Source organism: Microcaecilia unicolor, chromosome 3 (assembly GCF_901765095.1).
Source record: "Microcaecilia unicolor chromosome 3, aMicUni1.1, whole genome shotgun sequence".
In the NCBI taxonomy this organism is placed as follows: Eukaryota; Metazoa; Chordata; class Amphibia; order Gymnophiona; family Siphonopidae; genus Microcaecilia; species Microcaecilia unicolor.
Window position 1 is genome coordinate 34,787,160 of NC_044033.1, and position 23,574 is coordinate 34,810,733.

At 45.4% G+C, this 23,574-nt stretch overlaps 1 protein-coding gene across 2 annotated transcripts in view; it reads right to left on the reverse strand.

The window, feature by feature from the left end:
* The window catches only part of FBXO11 (F-box protein 11), a 263,583-nt gene that overhangs the window by 67,499 nt on the left and 172,510 nt on the right, over nt 1-23,574 (reverse strand). For both annotated transcript variants that reach the window (XM_030195827.1, XM_030195826.1), the window contains exon 11: nt 20,170-20,307. In XM_030195827.1, the coding sequence (XP_030051687.1) occupies nt 20,170-20,307 (138 nt within the window). The remainder of the gene's footprint in view (nt 1-20,169; nt 20,308-23,574) is intronic.

Sequence of the window (23,574 nt, forward strand, 5' to 3'; positions counted from 1 at the left end):
CTGCAAATAGGTGGGAAAATGTGGGATACAAATGCAACAAATAAATAAATAGGACACAGTATTTAAAATACAGATCTAATTTAGCTAGCAGTAGTCAGCGTTAAAAAAAAAAACAAAAAAAAAAACCTATGATAGCCATTGCACACTGAATATTGACCCTAAAAATTTGGGGGACCATCAAAACCAGGAGAGTATTCGCAAAAAGAATGCCAATCTCAATATCTTCATAGGCTCTTATATCATTGTCCTATGTTTATATATAGTTTCAATGTTCCTCTATTGCCCAACTAATCAATAGCAAAAAGTAAACTTCAAAATTATCTGCAGAGGCATCCAACATGAAATCATGAGTGGAGGAATAGCCTAGAGGTTAGTGTAGCGGACTTTGATCCTGGGGAACTGGGTTCTATTCTCCTTGTGTCCCTGGGCAAGTCACTTAACCCTCCATTGCCTCAGGTACCAAAACTTAGACTGTGAGCTCTCTAGGGACAGAGAAAGTACACACATATAATGTGTACAGTGCTGCGTACATCTAGTAGCACTATACAAATGATTAGTAGTAGTAGTATATCATGTTTCAATATGTATCTGCATCAGGGAAACCTCCTCATTAATAACAGATCATTTGTGGACCCCATTCTGACAACACTGTAAAAGAAAATGGCATCAGTCCATAGTTTGCTATTGAGACAGACATGGGGGAAGCCACTGCTTGTTCCTGGGATCAGTTGCTACTATTTGGCTTTCTGCCAGGTACTTGTGACCTGGATTGGCCACTGTTGGAAGCAGGATACTGGGATAGATGGACTATCAGTCTGACCAAGTATGACTATTCTTACGTTCTTTAAAGCCATTGCACAAGATGTATGGAATCCAATCAAACAGCATTGTAAAACCAATCAAATGAAAGGAAACCATTCAACTTCTTTATTCAGACCTCTTAGGGTAACTGCTTCTAACACAAATCCAGAATTGTTCACAAAAATGTAATTGCTCATGATCTCTTTCCCATCAGTCAACTCTAATACTATGATTCTCCATTTCCAATCCACAAACGTGTTTCTTCAGTTGACAATGTTTTACCAGTGGTGCAGTCTCATTCCCAGAGTTTAAATGGCATTTATGGTGATTGAGCCAAAGGCTTAAACTAGGAGATTTCAATCTTTGTCTCACAAACAGGCAATTCCTCTTACTATATGGCTTACATTGTCTGCCCATGCCTTCTCGTATCTGTAGGCAAAATAAGAAGTGGAAGTATAGATGTGTGGACTATTTTATTTTATTTTTGTTACATTTGTACCCCGCGCTTTCCCACTCATGGCAGGCTCAATGCGGCTTACATAGGGCAATGGAGGGTTAAGTGACTTGCCCAGAGTCACAAGGAGCTGCCTGTGCCTGAAGTGGGAATCCAACTCAGTTCCTCAGTTCACCAGGACCAAGGTCCACCACCCTAACCACTAGGTCACTCCTCTACTCCACTATATGAAAATGGACCGACAACGATATAAGAGCTCAGGAAAACACAAACTAACATTGTTTTTCTAAATGCTCCCCCAGTTTTGATGGTCCAAAAAATGTTCATTTTTTAATGTTTCATATTCAGAGTGGTTAATAACAAGCTTTTGATATTCTCTCTGTGTAGTTTATATCACAGTGTTAGTTGGATTAAGTTCTTTTAGAAGTAAGCAATCCCAAGGTTGGAAACGTTAGGCTTTATAAGAATACACTGCAAAATACAAAATGTGTGTGTAAATCCCAACAGATATGCACAAGTACTTGCTCCATTTGTGTTGCCTGTTGCTAGACATGTGTAAGCAGCAATTGTAAAAGAGAAATTAGGATAGCAATTTTGTAACACTGTACCTATATTTATTTAGGGGTGCATTCTATAAAAGAAAGGTGGTGTGTATTTTCCTTTATGGAAAATTAGCCTAATAGATAAAATACACACCTATTTTTTAGGCACAAGCTCTTATGCAAGCCACAAAGCTGGTGTTAAGTGCTAGCACCTAAACTGCTGAAATAAATGCGCGAGCACTCAGGCTAACAACATGCCTAAAATCTGTTACGCGTGTATTCTGTATTTGAACCTAGGCTCCTTTATAGAATAGGACCCTGCTGTGCACCTAAGTATAGAATTATCCCTATATGAGTAAATGCTATTATGTACAACGGCCACTTATTTATGCAGCCAGTTCTAAAAGTGTCTCCCACATTATATAGCTTTAATCAACCTGAATCAGAACCAAAAAAAGGAGAAAAGTTTTGAACCATAGGAATGCTTAAATTACTTCTACACCTTTCATTCACTAAGAAACACCAGATCTAAATCTTCAGCTAAACCCTGCAGTACTGCTCAAGTTGAGATCATTTAAGTTTACACCTCTTTAGTAATAAAGAATACACAGAAATAAGAATTTAAAGGTGCATCCTCATTTGCTATCAATCACCAGTACAACTTTAAAGCCAAACAAACTCCTGGTACTGTATAGAGCTTTTAAGTCTAGCCCACTGTTCAAATTGCATTTTAACCTCGCTTATCTTCCTCCACATTTGAGTTTCTAGCCCAGTTCATGCAAATTATTTACAAATATAAATTTGCAATCTCCTGACCCAAAACAGTCAGTTGTACATCTTTTTTTACTTTAAAATACATACAAATAGAGATATGTTGGAAGCAACTTAACTTAAAAGGCCCTCTTACATGCTAAGAGAATACAACTCCTGTGAGAACACCGGCTACAGGTGAGTAACTTCACTTTCTCCAAGGACAAGCAGGACATCTTATTTTCACATGTAGGAATCCCTAGCCATAAGGTTTACCAAAACAAAAAAGGGAAAAACTGAGGCCTGAAACAGGTAAAGGTCTAGTACCTTTTTTTTGGGATCAGACTGAAACAAAAGCAAAAAGGTTCTAGGAGAGTGCAGATGGACAGATTCTGTAGGACTGCCTGCCAAACCAGTTGTTGCATCGGGTATTTTGCTCAATGCAGTTGTGAAATGTGAATGTGTGAACAGAGGACCATGTTCCACCCTTGCAGATCTCCTCCATAGAGGCTGATCTCAGGTGGTCTGCCAACACAGCCATGGCTCTGACATTACTTTCCAGAGTCAGCCCAGCCTGGGCATAAGTGAAGGAGATGCAATCGGCTAGCCAACTGGATAAAGTGTATTTCCCAATGGCAGCCCCCCATCCTGTTTGGGCCAAAACAAACAAAAAGCTGGTTGGACTTTACCTTCTATCTGAAGCAGACTGAAGTGTGTAGTGTGCTTTCACCAGGATGGGCATGAGGTTTGGGAAATATTGGCAGAATAACTGACTAGTTAAGATGGAACTGTTTTCAAATCCATGCTGAAAACCCACCTTTTCACTGCTGTTTTTGGCTCCTAGCCTCTACTCATTTGCCCTCCCCTTGCTCCTTCCTTCCTTCTCACCCTGTACTTCCCTCACCCGTAACTGTCTTGTCTGTCTGTATTATTTAGATTGTAAGCTCTTTTGAGCAGGGACTGTCTCTATGTGTCAGGTGTTCAGTGCTGTGTGCATCCGGTAGCGCTATACAAATGCTAATAATAATAATGGAACTATGACACTACCTTAGGAAGGAATTAGGATGAGTGCGGAGAACTATTCTGGTGTAATGAAATCTAGTGTAAGGTGGATCAGCTACTAGAACTAGCACTTCTCAAACCTTGCGTGCTGAAGTGACTGCCATCAAAAACAAGACCTCTCAGGTCTGGTACTTCAGGTGGCAAGTATCAAGTAGCTAAAAAAAGGAGTTTTCATCAGCTAGGTGAAAACAATGTTGAGGTACTATAGGAGATTTGATAGGGAGCTTCAACAAAATCATGCCTCTCATAAAGTGAACTAAAGTATGTACAGAGATTGGCTTACCATCAACATAGTAACACAGAAAGTGATAGCAGATAAAGACCTCAATGGTCCATCCAGTCTGTCCTACTGTCACACTGATTATCAATTCATGATTAAATCAATAATGAATTTGAAGCAAAATACTTGATCATTGAAATCTGCCCGGCCCTGTCCTTGCATTCCAACTACTGGAGTTGCTGTCGAAGCCCATTCCAGCCTGTCTTGCCATTTGTGGGACATATACCATAAGTCTGCCCAGCACTCTCAGGTTCCAGCCCTGTCCTTGCATTCCAACTACTGGAGTTGCTGCCGAAGCCCATTCCAGCCTGTCTTTGTGGGACAAATACTGTAAAAGTCTGCACACCACTCTCAGGTTCCAGCCACTGAAATTGCTATTGAAGCCCTTTCCAGGTCATCCACTGCCATATACAGCACACATACCACACAAGTCTGCCTGGTACCGGTCCTAGTTCATCACAGCTGGAATTGCCATCTAAGCATCACTCGACACATCCACACACATGCAGGCATTTAAGTTTAGATTTTTATACCACCATTTTCTAATTAGAGATCTGCTATGTTATCTTACACTATTTTCAATTCCGTCATCATTTTTGTCTCTACCCACCTCACCCCTCAGGACGGCATTCCAAGCTTCAACCACCCTTCTCTGTGAAAAAGAATTTCCTGACATTACTCCTAAGTCTACCACCCCACAACCTCAGTTCAAGTCCTGTAGTTTTACTGTTTCCCCTTCTCTGGAAAAGATTTGTTTCTATATTAATACCTTTCAAGTATTTAAATGTCTGAATCATATCATATCTCCCCTGTCTATTCTTTCCTCTAGGGTATATCTATTCAGGTCTTCCAGTATTTTCTCTTAAATCTTTTGGTACAAACCCCATACCATTTTTGTCATCTTCCTCTAGACTGCTTCCAGGTGGAGCTTCACTAAAGACTTGTACAGGGGAATCAGCACCTCCTTTCTTCTGCTAGTTACACCTCTCTCGATGCAACCTAGCATCCTTCTCGCTACGGCCATTGCCTTGTCACACTGCATTACTTTAAGATCCTCGGACACCACCACCCCAAGGTCCCTCTCCTTGTCTGTGCATATCACCCTCCTCAGTGAAACTGGTAAGAGCCAACTACACAGAGGTGAACCCTTACAGAGTTGATTTTGAGAACAGACTCGGAAAGGAGCAGAAGGCATTCAAGTAGTTTTTGTAAAGGACAGGAGAAAGGGTGATGGCCAGGAGACACACCTTGTCCTCACACCAGATAGCAAACCTCTTCTAAAACTGTATGACCTGTTAGTGGAATCATTCCTGGAGGCAAGCAACACACAGGAGACACCCTCATTAAAGTGGAGAGAGTCTAAGTCCAAGTCTAACCTCTCAACAACCAGACCATGACTGCTAGGGACTAGAGACTGGGATGCAGAAAAGACCCTTTGCTCTGTGTGATAAGGGTCAGAAAGCACTCCAGCCTCCACAGGCCTTTGAAGGATAACTCCAGAAGTAGAAGGAATCGTATCTGCCTCGGCCGGTAAGCAATTTTTCTTCGAAGGAATGGCCTGGTGTGTGCAAATTTATTTTTTGTGTGAGCAAAAAGTTTTAAAAACCAACAATTTTTGAGTGCCAGTATTAGCAATCTGTATGGTAAAATTATGTATCATACCTGATAATTTTCTTTCCATTAATCATAGCTGATCAATCCATAGACTGGTGGGTTGTGTCCATCTACCAGCAGGTGGAGATAGAGAGCAAACTTTTGCCTCCCTATATGTGGTCATGTGCTGCCGGAAACTCCTCAGTATGTCGATATCAAAGCTCCATCCGCAGGACTCAGCACTTAGAGAATTACACCCACGAAGGGACACTCTGCCCAGCTCACCACCGCCGAAACGGGGGAGGGGAATTAACCCAGCTCATCCCCACACAAGTGGGGGAGGGGAATCCGTCCAGCTCATCCCCGCGGAGCGGGGGAGGGACACCACACCCGCCGATGCGGGGGGATCTGGCTTATCCTGCAACCGCAACCGCGGGAGGAGCTGACTGACCCTAACACCGCCGAAGCGGGAGGGGTACAAAGCTGCCCTACAGCCGCACGAAGCGGGAGGGAGTGCCGGCAGAATTTAAATCTCAATCCAGCCCCGTAAAACGGAGGGGAGAAGAATGCAGCAGCTCACTGTAACACAAACTCGTCTCAACTCTTGAAGAATCCAAGTGAAAGAAGAACTTGAACACGAAGTCCTCCTGAAGTAACTGAAGGCTAAACTTGAACCTAAAATTCAACCAGAATATAAACAGTACAGATATCTGGGAGGGGCTATGGATTGATCAGCTATGATTAATGGAAAGAAAATTATCAGGTATGATACATAATTTTACCTTCCATATCATCAAGCTGATCAATCCATAGACTGGTGGGATGTACCGAAGCAGTACTCACCCAGGGCGGGACATAGAAATCCCTGACCGCAACACTGAAGCTCCAAACCGGGCCTCCGCCCGAGCAGCCACAGTCAAGCGGTAATGCCTGGCAAAGGTATGGGCCTTCCCCGCGGCCACCTAAGCCGCTGCAATGGCTTCCTCGCCCATCTTGCCACTGTAGGCTTAAGAATCCTGCAGACCCTTACGAGGACCTGTAAACAGGACAAACAGATGATCCGATTTCCGGAAATCATTGGTCACTTCCAAGCATCTGATGATGACTCGTCTCACATCCAGAAATTGAGAGCAGAGTATTCCTCTGGGTAGACCTCCCTACGAAAGGAAGGGAGACAGAGCTGCTGATTCACATGGAAGCGAAAAACAATCTTGGGCAGAAAGGAAGGCACTGTGCGAATAGACACTCCTGCCTCAGTGAACTGCAGAAAAGGCTCTCGACCTGAGAGTGCCTGGAGCTCGGAAACTCTTCTGGCTGAAGTGATAGCCACCAAAAAGACTGCTTTCAACGTCAGGTCTTTCAGAGATGCCCTCGACAAGGGTTCAAAAGGCGGCTTCTGCAATGCTCTTAGCACCAGGTTGAGATTCCACGCAGGCACCACTGAGTGCAGAGGAGGGCGCAGGTGATTAACTCCCTTGAGAAAGCGCACCACATCTGGCTGCGAAGCCAGGGAAGCACCCTTCAGGCGGCCCCTGAAGCAAGCCAGAGCCGCTACCTGAACTTTCAGGGAACTGAGCGACAGGCCTTTGTCCAGACCTTCTTGCAGGAACGCCAACACTGAAGAAATTGGAGCAGTGAAGGGAGAAAGTGAGCCTGCTTCACACCACGCTGCAAAGATACGCCAAACCCTGGCGTAAGCAGTAGAAGTAGAGCGCTTCCTCGCTCTCAGCATAGTGGCGATGACCTTGTCTGAGAAGCCCTTCTTTCTCAGACGCTGCCGCTCCATAGCCAGGCCGTAAGACCAAAGGGGGAGGGATCCTCCATCACCACGGGACCCTGATGTAACAGGCCCTGCTCCACTGACAGCCGCAGAGGATCGCCGACTGAGAGCCTGATCAAGTCCGCATACCAGGGACGTCTGGGCCAATCCGGACCCACCAGGATTACCCTGCCGGGATGCTTTGCCACCCGGTCTAGCACCCTGCCCAACATGGGCCAGGGCGGGAACACATAGAGAAGCTCTTGTGTCGGCCACCGTTGGAGAAGAGCATCTACTCCCAGGGATAGAGGGTCCCGTCCTCTGCTGAAAAAGCGCGGCACTTGGCAATTGGCCGATGACGCCATCAGATCTAGGCTCGGCTGGCCCCAGCGCTTCGTGATGCCCAAGAACGCCTGAGCAGATAGCTGCCACTCTCCGGGCTCCAAGGTATGGCGACTGAGAAGGTCCGCCTTGACATTCATGACTCCGGCAATGTGGGCCGCTGACAGCTGTTCCAGGTTCGCTTCCGCCCACTGGCATAGATTCATGGCCTCCTTGGCTAGAGGGGCGCTCTTGGTACCTCCCTGGCGGTTGACATAGGCCACAGCCGTGGCATTGTCCGACAGGACCCGTACAGGCTTCAACACCAGTACCGGGATGAACTCCAACAACACCAACCGAATGGCTCTGAGTTCCAGGAGGTTGATAGACCACTTGCCTCTGCAGGAGACCAGAGCCCCTGCGCTGTCCTTCCCAAGCAGTGGGCTCCCCAGCCCATCAAAGAGGCGTCTGTCGTGACGACAATCCACTCCGGGGTCACCAGAGGCATTCCTGCAGACAACTTGTCTGTCTGCGTCCACCAGCTCAGCGCCTTGCGCACTGCTGGGTCCAAGGGAAGGCGCACAGCATAATCCTCCGACATCGGAGTCCAGCGCAGCAGCAGAGATTGTTGTAGTGGTCTCATATGAGCCCTGGCCCAGGGCACTACTTCCATCGTGGCCGTCATAGAGCCCAACAGCTGCACGTAGTCCCAAGCCCGAATAGGAGAGGCTACTAGGAACTAGTCCACCTGAGCCTGAAACTTGACAATCCGATTGTCTGGCAGGAACACTCTGCCCACTTGGGTGTCGAATCGAACTCCCAGATACTCCAGGGACTGAGTCGGGCGCAGCTGGCTTTACTCCCAGTTGATGATCCACCCCAGGGAGCTCAAAAGAGCAACCACCCGGTTCACAGCTTTGCCGCACTCTGCATAAGAGGGGGCTTGGATCAACCAGTCGTCCAGATAAGGATGGACTTGAACTCCTTCCTTCCTCAGGAAGGCCGCGAAGACCACCATTACTTTGGAGAAGGTCCGCGGAGCAGTAGCCAACCCGAACGGGAGGGCTCTGAACTGAAGTGTCGGCCCAGTACAGCAAAACGCAGAAAGCGTTGATGAGGAGGCCAGATGGGAATATGCAAGTACGCTTCCTTGATGTCCAAGGATGCCAGGAACTCTCCTGCCTTCACTGTCGCTATAACAGAGCGGAGGGTCTCCATGCGAAAGTGCCGAACTTTCAAGGCCCAATTGACCCCTTTGAGGTCGAGGATAGGCCGTACAGAACCTCCTTTCTTTGGTATCACAAAGAAAAAGGAGTAACATCCCTTGCCAAGCTGATTTTCTGGCACCGGAACGACCGCCCCCAGGCGGATCAGATTGTTCAAGGTCTGCTGCACTACCACAGCTTTGACCGGAGACTTGCAGGGAGAGAGTACAAACCCGTCTTTTAAGGGTCGGCAGAACTCTAGCTTGTAACCGTCTCTTCTGACTTCCAGCGCCCAAGCGTCTGAAGTTATTGTGGTCCACTCGCCCATAAACGAGGACAGCCGTCCTCCAATCTGCACTGGGGAGTGGACCAAGGCCCCGTCATTGGGTACGAGACCCTGGGGGAGGACCGGAGGGAGCACCTCCGGGACGGCGGTCTCTGCGAAAGAAATGCTGCTTGGGGGAGAAGTTCCTCTTGAAGGAAGAGGGGGCAGAGGAGCCCGACCTGCCCGGGCGGTACCGACGGGCTTCCTGAAACCGTCCTCTGGAGGTACCAGGGCGAGTACTAGCTCGAGCCCTGACCTCTGGTAACTTCTTGCCCTTAGACGTGCCGAGATCGGTCACGATTTTGTCCAGCTCGACCCCAAAGAGCAGCTTGCCTTTAAAAGGCAATCTAGCCAGGCGGGATTTAGAGGCGTGGTCAGCAGACCAATGTTTCAGCCAAAGCCACCGCCGCGCAGAGATTGTCTGAGCCATGCCTTTCGCTGAGGCCCTCAAGACATCATACAGCAAGTCTGCCAAATAGGCTAAGCCCGATTCCAGGGCCGGCCAATCAGCCCTCAAGGAAAGATCCGAGGGGAAAGCCCGCTGCACCATAGTCAGGCACGCCCTGGCCACATAGGAGCCGCAAATTGAGGCCTGCAAACTTAAAGCAGCTGCCTCAAAGGACGACCTTAAGGCCGCCTCCAATCTTCTGTCTTGGGCGTCCTTTAGGGCCGTGCCACCTTCCACCGGCAACGCCGTTTTCTTAGTCACCGCAGTGATTAAAGAATCCACGGTAGGCCACAGATAGGCCTCACGTTCACCTTCAGTCAAAGGATAGAGGCGGGACATAGCCCTAGCCACTTTAAGGCTCGCTTCCGGGACATCCCATTGAGCCGCAATTAAGGCGTGCATGGCATCATGCACGTGGAAGGATCTAGGCGGGCGCTTCATCCCCAGCATAATGGCAGAGCCAACAGGGGCTGAGGGAGAGACGTCCTCCGGAGAGGAAATCTTCAAAGTGTCCATGGCCTGTACCAACAGGTTGGACAAATCCTCTGAGCTAAAAAGCCGCGCTGCAGAGGGATCATCCGCTCCATCCGAGCGGGGATCCGTCTCCTCCAAGGAATCCGCAAAGGACCGTTGGGAGACCTCAGATACGCTGCCCTCATCTACATCGGAGGAGACAAAGTCCTCCAAGGCCTGGGAATCAACCCGAGGGCGTTTACCTCTGGGAACCTCAACCTCTTTACCAGACGAGGGAGCAGGGGCAGCGTTTTGCATAAGGAAGGCCTGATGCAGCAGGAAAACAAACTCGGGGGAGAAACCCCCCAGACTGTGTACTTCCGCAGCCTGGGCAACAGCCCTAGACGCACCCTCAACCGGCGCTCGCAAGAGCGGGGGAGAGACATGCTGCGCATCCAATATGGCGTCCAGCGCGACACTCCGCGAAGGAGCCGCGCGGGAAGAACGGCGCTTAACTTTAGCCGCTTTTGTGCCGTCGCCCAAATTAAGGGCGTACATGGCATTAATGTCTCCAACCTCAAGGGCGGCCCAAGAAGAAGCCGTCCGAGCCGCGTGGCCGGCCAAGATGGCGGAGGCGAGGAGCGGGGGATGGGCGTTTATGGCGGGAAAAATCGCCACGCCGGAGGAAGGACCGGGACATTCATCGGCCATGAAACTGTCACCCAACAAGGGCGAATCAGGCTTTAAGACCCCCGCATCCCCTCTAGAAGCGCCCAAGCGATCCGGGGAGTGACTCTTTACGCCCTCGCCCTCCGACGCCATATGCCACGTGGAGATAAATCAGGGAACCCCCTGCCCGCTATAAAAATGTAAAAATTACCTGCTGTCCGCTCCGAGCTGTAACGACCTGGTGTCTCAGTGAGTAGCTGCAATAAACGTTTAAATAAACGTCGAAATAAACGCCTTTAAGGACGTTCAAAATTTTTTTTTTTTTTTAACGGAGCCAGCGGGAGGGGGGAGAAAAGGAGGGACCTGGCACCACCAGGTTTGCACTTGCTCAAAAGAGCCCTCAACCCCAGGCACTCAACAAAACCTAAAAATTAGGCTTGGAGGCCTAGCCAGAGCTGCTGCTGTGTGTGACCACCACCTGCTGAGATAGAGAACATACTGGGGAGTTTCCGGCAGCACATGACCACATATAGGGAGGCAAAAGTTTGCTCTCTATCTCCACCTGCTGGTAGATGGACACAACCCACCAGTCTATGGATTGATCAGCTTGATGATATGGAAATAACACACACAAAAAAAAAACATTTTTGTGAGCAACCATATAAAATCTGTGAGTGACACTCCTAAAATGTATAAGCAATCACTCATCCGCTCCACTTAGAAGGAACATTGCCAGTAAGGTGTGATAAGGATCACAGTTCCCCAGTCCTGCTCAAGTTTCAGCAAGGGTTTTTCCTATTAGGAGTATGAGAGGATACGCATAGAAAGGACCCACCCCATAATGCAGGATGAAGACATCCGAGGCTAATTTGTCTTGTGATCCCAGTCGAGCAAAATTGAGGAACTCTGTTATTCAGATGAGTGGCAAAGAGATCTACCAAAGGTTTTGCAGGCTATGTCTATACAGGCTATGTCTATATTAAGAGACCAATAATGCGATTGCATTTCCATGCTAGGTAAGTGGCTTTCAGCAGCATGCCAAACCTGATCACCCAACACCACATTCTGACTGATTCCTCACTCAAGAGGTACAAGACCATTCATCCCTGCTTGTTAACACAGTACATTGTAACAGTTCGCTAGCCAATCCCTGAAAACCTTTAGAACATTCCTGATTGCCCGAAGCTCCAGGAGGTTGATATGAAAGTGTTCCTCTTGGCAAGACCAACCACTACCCCTGGGTGTGAAGTCTATCTACATGAGCTCCCCAACCCAGGCTGGATGCATCTATGGTTAAAATCTTGTCAGGTAGTGTAATTTGGAATGGAAGTCCCTCCATCATATTAGATCAAATTTTCCACCACAAGAGTGACTCCATGAGAGATGAACAGATGATAGTGACAACATCCACTAGGTTCCCTGTGGCAGGGGATCACTGGGAAGCTAGGGTCTACTGGGCTGGTCTCAAATGGAGATGTGCAATGCACAGTAGAGTCCATATGACCTATCAACCTCAACATCTGCCGAGCTATAACCCGCTGGCTAGGCCGAACGTGCAGCATGTGTCAACTAATGCATCGGCACTGTGATGGAAGGATGGCTTGGGCCTGAGTCTTGTCTAGGAGGACTCCTATGAATTCTAAATTCTGTACAAGTTTGAGATGGGACTTTGGGTAGTTGATCATGAACCCTAGTAGCTCTAACATCCAAACAATTCTGTGCATCAATTCCTGAACTCCTTTCTTCAATGTGCTCTTAATCAGCAAATCATTCAGGTAGGGAAACACATGCACTACTATCTGAGTAGCGATGTTGCACGAAAGACATTTTTTTAAAAACTCTGAGAGCTGATGCGAGCCCAAAGGGCAGGATGCAATACTGGTAATGGTGTTTCCCTACTCATAATCTGAGATACATCCTGTGGCTGGGATGTTTCTGGATGTGGGTATAATAATTCTTTAAGTCCAGAGAGCATAGCTAATTGTTTACCTGAATCATGGGGATTAAGATGCCCAGGGAAGTCATTATTAACTTTTCTTTGGCCAGACACTTGTTCAGAGACCTTATTCCTAGGGTTACTTGGAAAACTGTAGTATAGGTATTGAATATCAGGCTTTGAGGTGAAAGCATATGCTAATCCCACAGTAGTCAGGTGGGAAATACACCATGGCCAGACTGTAGGTTTTTGGAACATGGTCAGAAAAACAGCCACAACAAAATCAAACACCTCAATAGTGGTAAACAAAATAGAAAAATCTAAGTTGGGCCCGACCAGAGTGCTCAGGTCTAAGGGGACAAAGTGAGCCACAGTAAAATATAAAAAAAAAAAAAAAAAACCCCAACAACTTACAAATGTTGAAGATTCTAATTAAACTAGTAGGAAGGGAAAAATGGAATGTCCTGCGCCACTTACAGAAGAAAATGGCAGAACAATGACTGAAAATCATGAGGAAGGTCACCAATGAGGGCTCTGTCAGGAGAAAAAAAAAAACTCCTCAGGGTTCCACGGTGTGGGGAGGGGGGTGAGACTGCCTTGGTCCCGCGCAGCACATGCAGGTGGAAAGGTGAGCGCATGCGCAATGCAACTTCCAAAAGCTTCTATTATTAGAAGCTGGGGAGCACATTTGTGCTGGGCTTTGTCAGATGTCATCACCCACAAATGAAAATAAGGCGTCCTCCCTGTCCTTGGCGAAAGCTTTTAACCTGGAGCAACTTTCCTCTCTCACTCATAGATGGGTCTTTTGCAGCATAACTATTGCAATTCTTTAAATACCTTATGCCTTTGAATTATTCATCCCATTAACATTCCATGAATATGTGCAAATGAACTCTTTACTCCCATCGCCCTCCTTCTACCACCTTCCCCTATACCCCCCTCTCTCCCCCTCCCTCCAGTCCACTGGTGTCCATATAAAGGAGGAATGAGCCTCATCACAGGTTGCATTTCTCCTCTATCCAGCACCCTGGTCTCTCACTCCTTTCAACTTGTTCCCAGATCATCAGCCCAGTCGCACCTACTCCATACTCATTTCATACTAATGCTCCACACCCTGGGCAGTCTATTTCCACAAGCATCCCAATTTCACATCTTTCATACAGTTTCCTCATGTCAGACCACAAAACTGTTATCTTCCCTACTGATTATGAAGTTCTCTCATCTCTAACTTACTGAGCTGCCTTTATCTTTCACCTCCTCCTGCACATGGAGCCCCTCTGCTGTGGCACCTGGGCTGGCAAAAACCAGCCCTTTTGTTTGTTGTTTTAAAAGCCTCAGGACAGGGTTGAAAACCCCTGACATATGTGTATTTTGTTTTTCTAAATTTACAATGCAATCATCAACTTCCTACAGAGAAAGAGAAATTCAGAACTTACTCCTGATTATTATAAGAAAGGGAAATCCTCTATAAGTCCTCAAGCTACTGGGAAACAAAGATACAAATCAAAGGAAAATGTCCTGAAGAAAATTAAGTAGCTGTAAACAATTAGTATGAGATATTTTACACCTGTGATGTTAAAGGAGTGCTAGACCCCACTATAACTGTACAAACAATATGCCTCTTCTTTGATCTACTACTTCACATCATCATTTTTATTATATTTTCAAAGGCATTCAGGATAGTGAAAATGCTTGTTTGAATAACCAAGCAACTGCTTCTTTAATTCTGACACATTCAGTTCTTAACTCCTATGGCAGTCAAAGAATTCTATTCTGTCAAGTCCACTACTGAGAAGGCACAAGCACATGTTTCAAACAAATATATTACCTGAAAGATGGAATATGGAGTTATGACAGTCTTCTAATCTTAATAATCATGCAAGCCTATGATCTTCAGAGTAGCATTTATGTAGTGGAGAGCACCCCCACTCTTGTGGATCAAAGTCAAGATTTTAAATTTGATCCTCCTGGATATCAGAAGTCAATACAATGAATCCAGGTGAGCCATAATGGGTTAGATTCTATATATGGTGCCTAGAAAATCCGTGAAGAAAACATTTCCGCTTAAGTGTATTCTATAAGGGGTGTCTATATTTAGGCATAGTATATAGGATGCATTTGATACCCTATTGCCTAAAACTACGTGCCTCCATTTACACCAACGAAAATATGGCGCAAATCCCAGCATGTAGTTTTAGGCGCAGTGGGCCATATTCTATAACTACACACGTAAATTTTGGAAAGCCCATGAAACGCCCATTTCCCAACCTAATTTCCCAACCTATAACCACATCCCTTTTGCCTGCATACATTAGAATTTAGGCGCAGTGCTTTACAGAATATGCTTAGCAAGCTAAGTGCGTAAATTCCAATTATTGCCAATTCATGCTTATTATTGCTTTTTAAGTGCTGTTAATAACGCTGATTATTAAGCCAACTAAGTTACGCCCATTGTTAAAGAATACATTTGGATTTCGGCACGGAATGCTAGGCATGCTATATAGAATCCGGGGGAATGTGTTCAAAGCAAGACATTTCCAATAACAAGCAGGTTGCTACGTTCTGAACTGTCTGCAATATATGCAATGGGTAACCCCCAAATACAAAATTGTAATAGTCCAGTTTAATGATCATCAGTGCATACAAAACAGATTACTACTACTACTATTTAGCATTTCTATAGCGCTACAAAGCGTAAAAATCATCTGTAGATTTAAAAAAAAAAAAAAATCTCAAAAGCCTCCAAAGCATGTGCAGCCTATAGAAGGCAAAACATGTACCTCTTTATGTGCATTTTCAAACACAAATGATCAAGAATGACCCCTAAGCTGCACACCTGAGAAGTCACCTCAAATCTGATGCATTTCTAATGGAACTATTGCTGAATGCTCTGAGTTTCTAGATCTGCCCAAGACCATCAATTCAGTTTTATCCAGAATAACAGGCAGACGATTTTCATTCATCTACTCCCCTAGAGCAGTGAAACATCTTGCTGCCTTCAATAAAGTAGCAGCCAAACTAGATGATATGGAATTCTTTATACCAGTCACATCTGTATATATTTTATAATATACATCACTGCTGGCTAACCTGCAGATTAGAGCTATGCATCACTTAAACACTGCAGACAAAGCAGACACTTGTAGAGAAAAATGCAAGGACGTGTTCCCTAGTGTTTGTACTTTTTGAAAAACAGTAACCATTAGATTCACGTTTACCCGTTCCACTCCACTCTATCATATGAACCCCCCCCCCCCCCCCCACAGCCATTACTTCTCTAAGCTGAAGAACCCTAACCTCTTTCACCTTTCCTCCTGAGAACTGTTCAACCTCCTTGATAATTCTGGTTGCTCTTCTCTATACCTTTTCTAAGTCTACTATGTCATTTCTGAGATGCAGTGAACAGAAATGCACACAATACTCAAGTCTCACCATGAATTGATTCAGAGGCATATTTTTATATTATTCCCTATTCCTTTCCTAAAAATTGCTAAAATTCCATTATTTTTTTGGCCAACACCGTTCCACACAGACCAGAATATTTGAATGTACTGTCCACAGTGACATCTACATTTCTTGCCTTTTTTTGGATGACACGAAAGAGAGCCAATAGAGTGGATACCCTGGAGGAAGTAGAAACTATGAAAAGAGATTTCCAAAAATAAGAATGGTCAAAGGTCTGGCATTTAAAATTTAACTATTAATGACAAGAAGTGCGGAGTGATGCACCAGATAGGAGGAGAGAGATTGATAAGCAAAAGCTCATGAGAGCTTAGGGTGATGGGTGTCCATGGATCTCAAGATGATGAAACAATGCAACAAGGCTTGGTGGTCGTGGCCAGAACGATACTAGACTGCATAGAGAGGGGTATAACCAGAAGAAGAAAGGAGGTTGGCGAGGCCCCACTTGTGTTCAGTTTTGGAGGCCATATCTTGCTAAGGACATAAAGAGATTAAGCTGTTCAGAGAAAAGCAACGAAAATGGTGTGGGATTTGTGTCATAAGACATACGAGGAGAGATTTGAGGACCTGAACATGTACACCCTGGAGAAAAAAAGAGACAAGGGCAATATGATACTGACATTCAAATATTTGAAAGATATTAATTTACAAACAAACTCTTTCCAGAAATGGCAAGGTGGCAGAACTAGAGAACATGAATTGAAGTTGCAGAGGGGTTGGCTCAGGAATAATATCAGGAAGTACTTTTTCAAGGAGAGGGTGGTAGATGCCTGGAATGCCCTCCCGTGGGAAGTGGTGGAGATGAAAACAGTAACAAAATTAAAAAATATATGGGACAAACACAAAGGAATCTTGTATAGAATGCATGGAACCAAACAAGCTTAGCTGTGGTTAGATGGCAAAACCAGTAATTGGGAAGCAAAGCTAGTGCTGGGTAGACTTCTATGGACTGTGCCCTGATCGTGGCTGGACAGATTCAGCTTCAGTAACTGGGGAACAAGCCAGTGCTGGGCAGACTTCTATGGTCTGTGCCCCAAAAATGGCAAGAAAAAATCAAGATCAAAGTATACGCATGTAGTATCACATCATTCCTTATGAGTTTATCTTGATGGGCAGACTGGATGGATCGAACAGGTTTTCATCTGCAGTCATCTACTAAGGAGCCTCATATGTTGCTATAATTTGGGTTAGTCTTCCTAATATGCATCACATTCTACTTGTCTATATTAAATTTCATCCGTCACTTGATGCAGTCTTCCAGTGTCGTAAGGTCCTTTTGCAGTTTCCTACAGGCTGCATGTGAATTAATAACTGCAAATTTGATCACCTCACTCATCGTTCCCAATCCTAGATCATTTATAAGTATGTTGAAAAGCACCAGTCCCAGCATGGAACTCTGTGGCATGCCACTATTCATCTTCCTCCATGAACAAAACCAGAACATGTAGAAAGTTAAAAAAAAATGTACATTTTTTATTTGCTGAGAATTTAATAGAGCTTCCAATTTCCTATAGATTACTAAAGTGTTTAATAAAAAGCTCTCTCTGAAATCTGAGGCACCTTAACTGTCTCTTCTAGGTAGAGACCTGATGTTTAACCACTGTCATCTCATGTTGTAAGGCTGATACAACCATTAAACAAGGCTGTGAACTGGTCAAAAATTTTTAGTTCCTTTTTGACCTGGTTTGAATTTTTTTTTCATGTGTTAAATTAGGATGTACCAATTTTTTTTCTTAAGGAATGCTAACAAATGCACATCCCTTATTAAAACAACAACAATAATAATCATCTCCCATAGCTCATGAGAAAAGAAGTGATGTCACCCCATAGCACATAGCCACTTAAGAGAAAAAGTTTCAAATTAAATTTAGACATTTCAAGCCTCTAGATTGGAAGGATACTTAGAGGTGTACTTTCAAAGTACCTAGGACTTACAAAGTTCCACACTAACCTAAGTGCTTTGAAAATGGGCCCCTAAGTATGTGTACAGGTAAAAATAATTTTAGTCGTCATCAGTCCTTATCACCATACAATGGAGGGGGTCAGAGTACACAGCAAAAGCAGTCCAGAAAAAAGCACAAAGGGTTCTCAAGAGTGGAATCGGTGCACTTTATTAATGACCCAACACGGGCCGTGTTTCAGCATAAACTAACATCTGCCTCAGAGATCAAGTCAACCAAGCAACATTCAAGTGCATGGATTGTTGCATTAAAAAATAACAGCTCTGTACAATAAAAGTCCACTCTCAAAATCGGAGAAAGAGTTCCTAATGCAGAGCCTTTTCTTGGCATTCTGTTCTACATCAGGAAATTGTACCTGCTGTACACCGCCTTGGGTGAATCTCTTCATAAAGGTGGTCAATAAATCCAAATAAATAAATAGGGTCTTCAAGTTTCCTCTTCTAGCCTTGTAACTCGAGAGACTTAAGGGTCCTTTTACTAAGGTGAACTAGAAAGTGGCCAGAGCTTCGATTAATACATGGGTTTGCTGTGCACTCTAGCCACTTTCTAGCATGGCTGAAAAATGGACATGGCCACAGTTGGCTTTTTTTATTTTTTAATGACCATGCACTAATTTCCCCATTAGCGTATTGCCATTACCGCCGGGAGTCCTTACCACCACCTATTTAGGAGACAGTAAGGGTTCCCGTACTACTCCTGCGCTAATCAGGTAGCATATGGTAATGTGCTCACGCTACACAATTAGCACAGGCATACCTACTCTTCATCCCCAGACACACCTCCCATAGCAAAAAATGAATTTTTTTTTTTTTAACCACGGGAGTAGCATGCACTGCTGCCCAAACTACCATGGGATGCCTCAGGACATCCCGCGGTAGCTTTTACTGCACACAGTAGGCCCATGATAGGCCTATAATGCCTTAGTAAAAGGGCCCCTTAGTGCATTTCAATCCCAATAAACACACCAAAATAATTTGCAAGTCAAAATGTTCGAGCCTCACCAGAACATAACTTGTTAGAAGAGAGGTTTCCTCTTGCTGGGAAGGCTAATACCAATGACACTCCAGAAGGTGTGACCATGAAGCTACCATCCAGATCTGCTTGCACCATCGCCACAGCCTGTACATCAACTGATTCACTCCAGCTATTCCCCATCTCCACTTCCTCCACAGCAAGTACAGTTGCTGCCACAAATGACTATGATCGGGAGGTGCTGAAGTAGACATTCCCAGTGACCTCTCTTCCCAGTGGTATGTTGGAGAGCTAAAACCTCAAAACTAAGGATCACATTGAGCCTGAGGGATCGTGCAGAGTCTCCTTCCAAAGTTGCCAACCCCAGCAAGCCTCCGAAAGATTCACCAAATGCCACAGGCAGGGACACAAATGAGCAAATTGGAATCCACAAACAGAAGTTCCTGCCAAAATGTAAGTAATTGCTGCTTTCCCTTTTATCTGTCCCTCAAGCGATTAAAATAATTGTTTTTAAAAAGGAAATCCAGTGGCAACAGCGATGTCAGCTATCCAACTTGGTTCACTCTCTCACTTTGGCAATTTTTTTTTTTTTTTTAAAAGAACAGTTTTAAAAATAAAGGACTTTAAAAAAAATCTGGTGAGGTTGATTGTTTTGTTTTACACACATAGATACACACAAAATGTGCAGTACAATCTCAAAAGCTGTGTTGCACTCCTCTAACCCTTACTAAAGGATCTACCCAGAACTTCGACAAAGATCAAAGAAATCTATAACACCAGTAATTCATACAGAACAAACCATTCCAAAATTAGGAACGTGTGCTGTGTGCAATACTAATGTCACACTGACATATGGTTCTTCTAGAAACTAAAGCAGATTCCTTAACATTACTACATATATTTTTTTTTGTTACATTTGTACCCCGCGCTTTCCCACTCATGGCAGGCTCAATGCAGCTTACCTTAGTATTTAAAAAATGTAGCTTTTCCCCAAAAGGGTCAGGAGATAGTACATACTAGAATAAGCCAAATAAATTAGCTGTTCTATAACTAAATTAAACGGCATCTGTTATCACCTATTTTAAGCACTTTGCAAACATTCAAAGTACATCACAAAACTTTCAAAACTTAGTTGACATATTAGAAAATATTATGCAAAAGAAAAATAAACTTTACCATGCCATGGTCAAATGTGAAAACACCAACATCACGTCCATGATGAATGTGATTCCGTCTAATAATAGGGTTTCCGTGGTTTTTAACCCAAATGCCAGCTAATGCATTATTAGAAATCTCATTGTCTTCATAAATTCCCTGTGGGAAGCGTTACAAGGCAGCACTTAGTAAAATAAGCAAATATATTAAACCAGGATAATTCTGAGAGAGAAAGGAAATATGAAAAGAAAATTAAGGGGCTGACCCAATCACAATACTGTACATTGTGACACAAAAGAACCTTTTTTTGGCCCTGACTCAGGTCTTTCGCTGTCCAGGTTGGCTAAGGATGGAGATGATGCAAAAAGTGAAGATACATACCTGTAGCAGGTATTATCCGAGGACAGCAGGCTGATTGTTCTCACGATTGGGTCGTCGTCCGTGACGGCCCAGGAGATTGGCAAATCTTTTAAGCAAACAAAAAAACTTTCTAGAGCGAACCATGCATGCGCGAACGGCTTCCCGCCCAAGGCGCGAGCGTGCCTCCTCAGTTTAATAAAAAGCAAAACAGAGAACTAGACGAACTCCAAAGGGGAGGAGGGTGGGTTTGTGAGATCAGCCTGCTGTCCTCGGAGAATACCTGCTGCAGGTATGTATCTTCACTTTCTCCGAGGACAAGCAGGCTCCTTGTTCTCACGATTGGGGTATCCCTAGCACCCAGGCTCTCTCAAAACAATGAACATTGGTCAATTGGGCCTCGCAACAGCGTGGACATAACAGAGATTCACCTGAAAAGAAACACAACTAAGTGAGAGTGCAGCCTGGAACAGAACAGAAATGGGCCTAGGGGGTGGAGTTGGATCCTAAACCCCGAACAGATTCTGCAGCACTGACTGCCCAAACCGACTGTCGCATCGGGTATCCTGCTGAAGGCAGTAGTGAGATGTGAATGTGTGGACTGATGACCACGTTGCAGCCTTGCAAATCTCTTCAATAGAAGCTGACTTCAAGTGAGCCACTGACACAGCCATGACTCTGACATTATGAGCCGTGACATGGCCCTCTAGAATCAGCCCTGCTTGGGCATAAGTAAAGGATATGCAATCCGCTAACCAATTAGAGATTGTGCGTTTTCCGATGGCGACTCCTCTCCTGTTGGGATCGAAAGAAACAAACAATTGGGCGGACTGTCTGTAGGGCTTTGTCCGCTCCACGTAAAACAGTCCAAGGTGTGCAACTTGTCTTCACCAGGGCGGGTATGAGGACGGGGAAAAATGTTGGCAAGACAATTGACTGGTTCAGATGGAACTCAGACACCACCTTCGGCAAGAACTTAGGGTGAGTGCGGAGGACTACTCTGTTATGATGAAACTTGATATAAGGTGCATGCACTACCAGGGCCTGGAGCTCGCTGACTCTACGAGCTGAAGTAACAGCCACCAAGAAAATGACCTTCCAGGTCAAGTACTTCAGATGGCAGGAATTCAGTGGCTCAAAAGGAGCTTTCATCAGCTGGGTGAGAACGACGTTGAGATCCCATGACACTGGTGGAGGTCTGACAGGGGGCTTTGACAAAAGCAAACCTCTCATGAAGTGAACAACTGAAGGCTGTCCAGAGATAGGCTTACCGTCTACATGATAATGGAAAGCACTAATTGCACTAAGATGAACTCTTACGGAGTTGGTCTTCAGACCAGACTCTGATAAGTGTAGAAGGTATTCAAGCAAGGTCCATGTAGGACAATTAAAAGGATCTAGGGCTTTGCTGTCACACCAGAAGGCAAACCTCCTCCATTTGAAAGAATAACACTTTTTCGTGGAATCTTTCCTGGAAGCAAGCAAGACTCGGGAGACACCCTCTGAAAGACCCAAGGAGGCAACTTCTAAGCTCTCAACATCCAGGCCGTGAAAGCCAGAAACTGGAGGTTGGAATGTAGAAGCGACCCCTCGTTCTGGGTGATGAGGGTCTGAAAACACTCCAATCTCCATGGTTCATCGGAGGACAACTCCAGAAGAAGAGGAAACCAGATCTGACGAGGCCAGAAGGGAGCAATCAGAATCATTGTTCCGCGGTCTTGCTTGAATTTCAGCAAAGTCTTCCCTACTATAGATATGGGAGGATACGCAAACAGAAGGCCTGTCCCCCAATGTAGGATAAAGGCATCTGACGCTAGTCCGTCGTGGGCCTGAAATCTGGAACAGAATTGAGGGACTTTGTGATTGATCTGAGTGCCAAAAAGATCCACCGAGGGGGTGCCCCACACTCGGAAGATCTTGTGGACAACGCACATGTTTAGCGACCACTCATGAGGTTGCATGATCCTGCTCAATCTGTTGGCCAGACTGTTGTTTACGCCTGCCAGATATGTGGCTTGAAGAAACATGCCGTGACGGCATGCCAAACGCCACATCTGAACGGCTTCCCGACACAGAGGGCGAGATCTGGTGTGCCCCTGCTTGCTGGTGTAGTACATAGCAACCTGATTGTCTGAATCAAAATGATGTGGTTGGACAGCCAAACTCTGAAAGCCTTTAGAGTGTTCCAGATCGCTCGTAATTCCAGGAGGTTGATCTGAAGACCCTTTTCCTGAAAGGACCAAGCTTCTTGAGTGTGAAGTCCATCTACATGAGCTCCCCACCCCAGGAGGGATGCATCCATCGTCAGCACTTTTTGTGGCTGAGAAATTTGGAATGGGCGTCCCAAGGTCAAATTGGATCGAATGGTCCACCACTGAAGGGAACTGCAAAAATCGGTGGAGAGATGGATCACATCCTCTAGATCCCCTGTGGCCTTGCACCACTGGGAAGCAAGAATCCATTGAGCTGATCTCATATGTAGGTGTGCCATGGGAGTTACATGAACTGTGGAAGTCATGTGTCCTAAAAGTCTCAACATCTGCCGAGCTGTGATCTGATGAGAAGTTCGAGCCATGGACACTAGGACCAGGAGACTGTCTGCCCTTGCCCGGGGAAGATAAGCTTGAGACGTCCGTGTGTCCAAAAGAGCTCCAATGAACTCCAATTTATGAACCGGGACCAGATGGGACTTGGGATAATTGATCACGAACCCCAGTAATTCTAGCACTCGAATAGTCATCCGCATGGACCGTAGAGCACCTGCCTCTGAAGTGCTCTTCATCAGCAGATCGTCGAGATAAGTGAACACATGCACTCCCAGTCTGCGTAGCGATGCTGCGACAACTGCCAGGCACTTTGTGAAAACCCTGGGCGCAGACGCGAGACCAAAGGGCAGTACACAGTACTGAAAATTCCCAACCGAAATCGAAGATACTTCCTGTGAGCTGGGAGTATCGAGATGTGGGTATAGGCATCCTTTAAGTCCAGAGAGCATAGCCAATCGTTTTCCTGAATCATGGGAAGAAGGGTGCCCAGGGAAACCATCCTGAACTTTTCTCAGACTAGGAA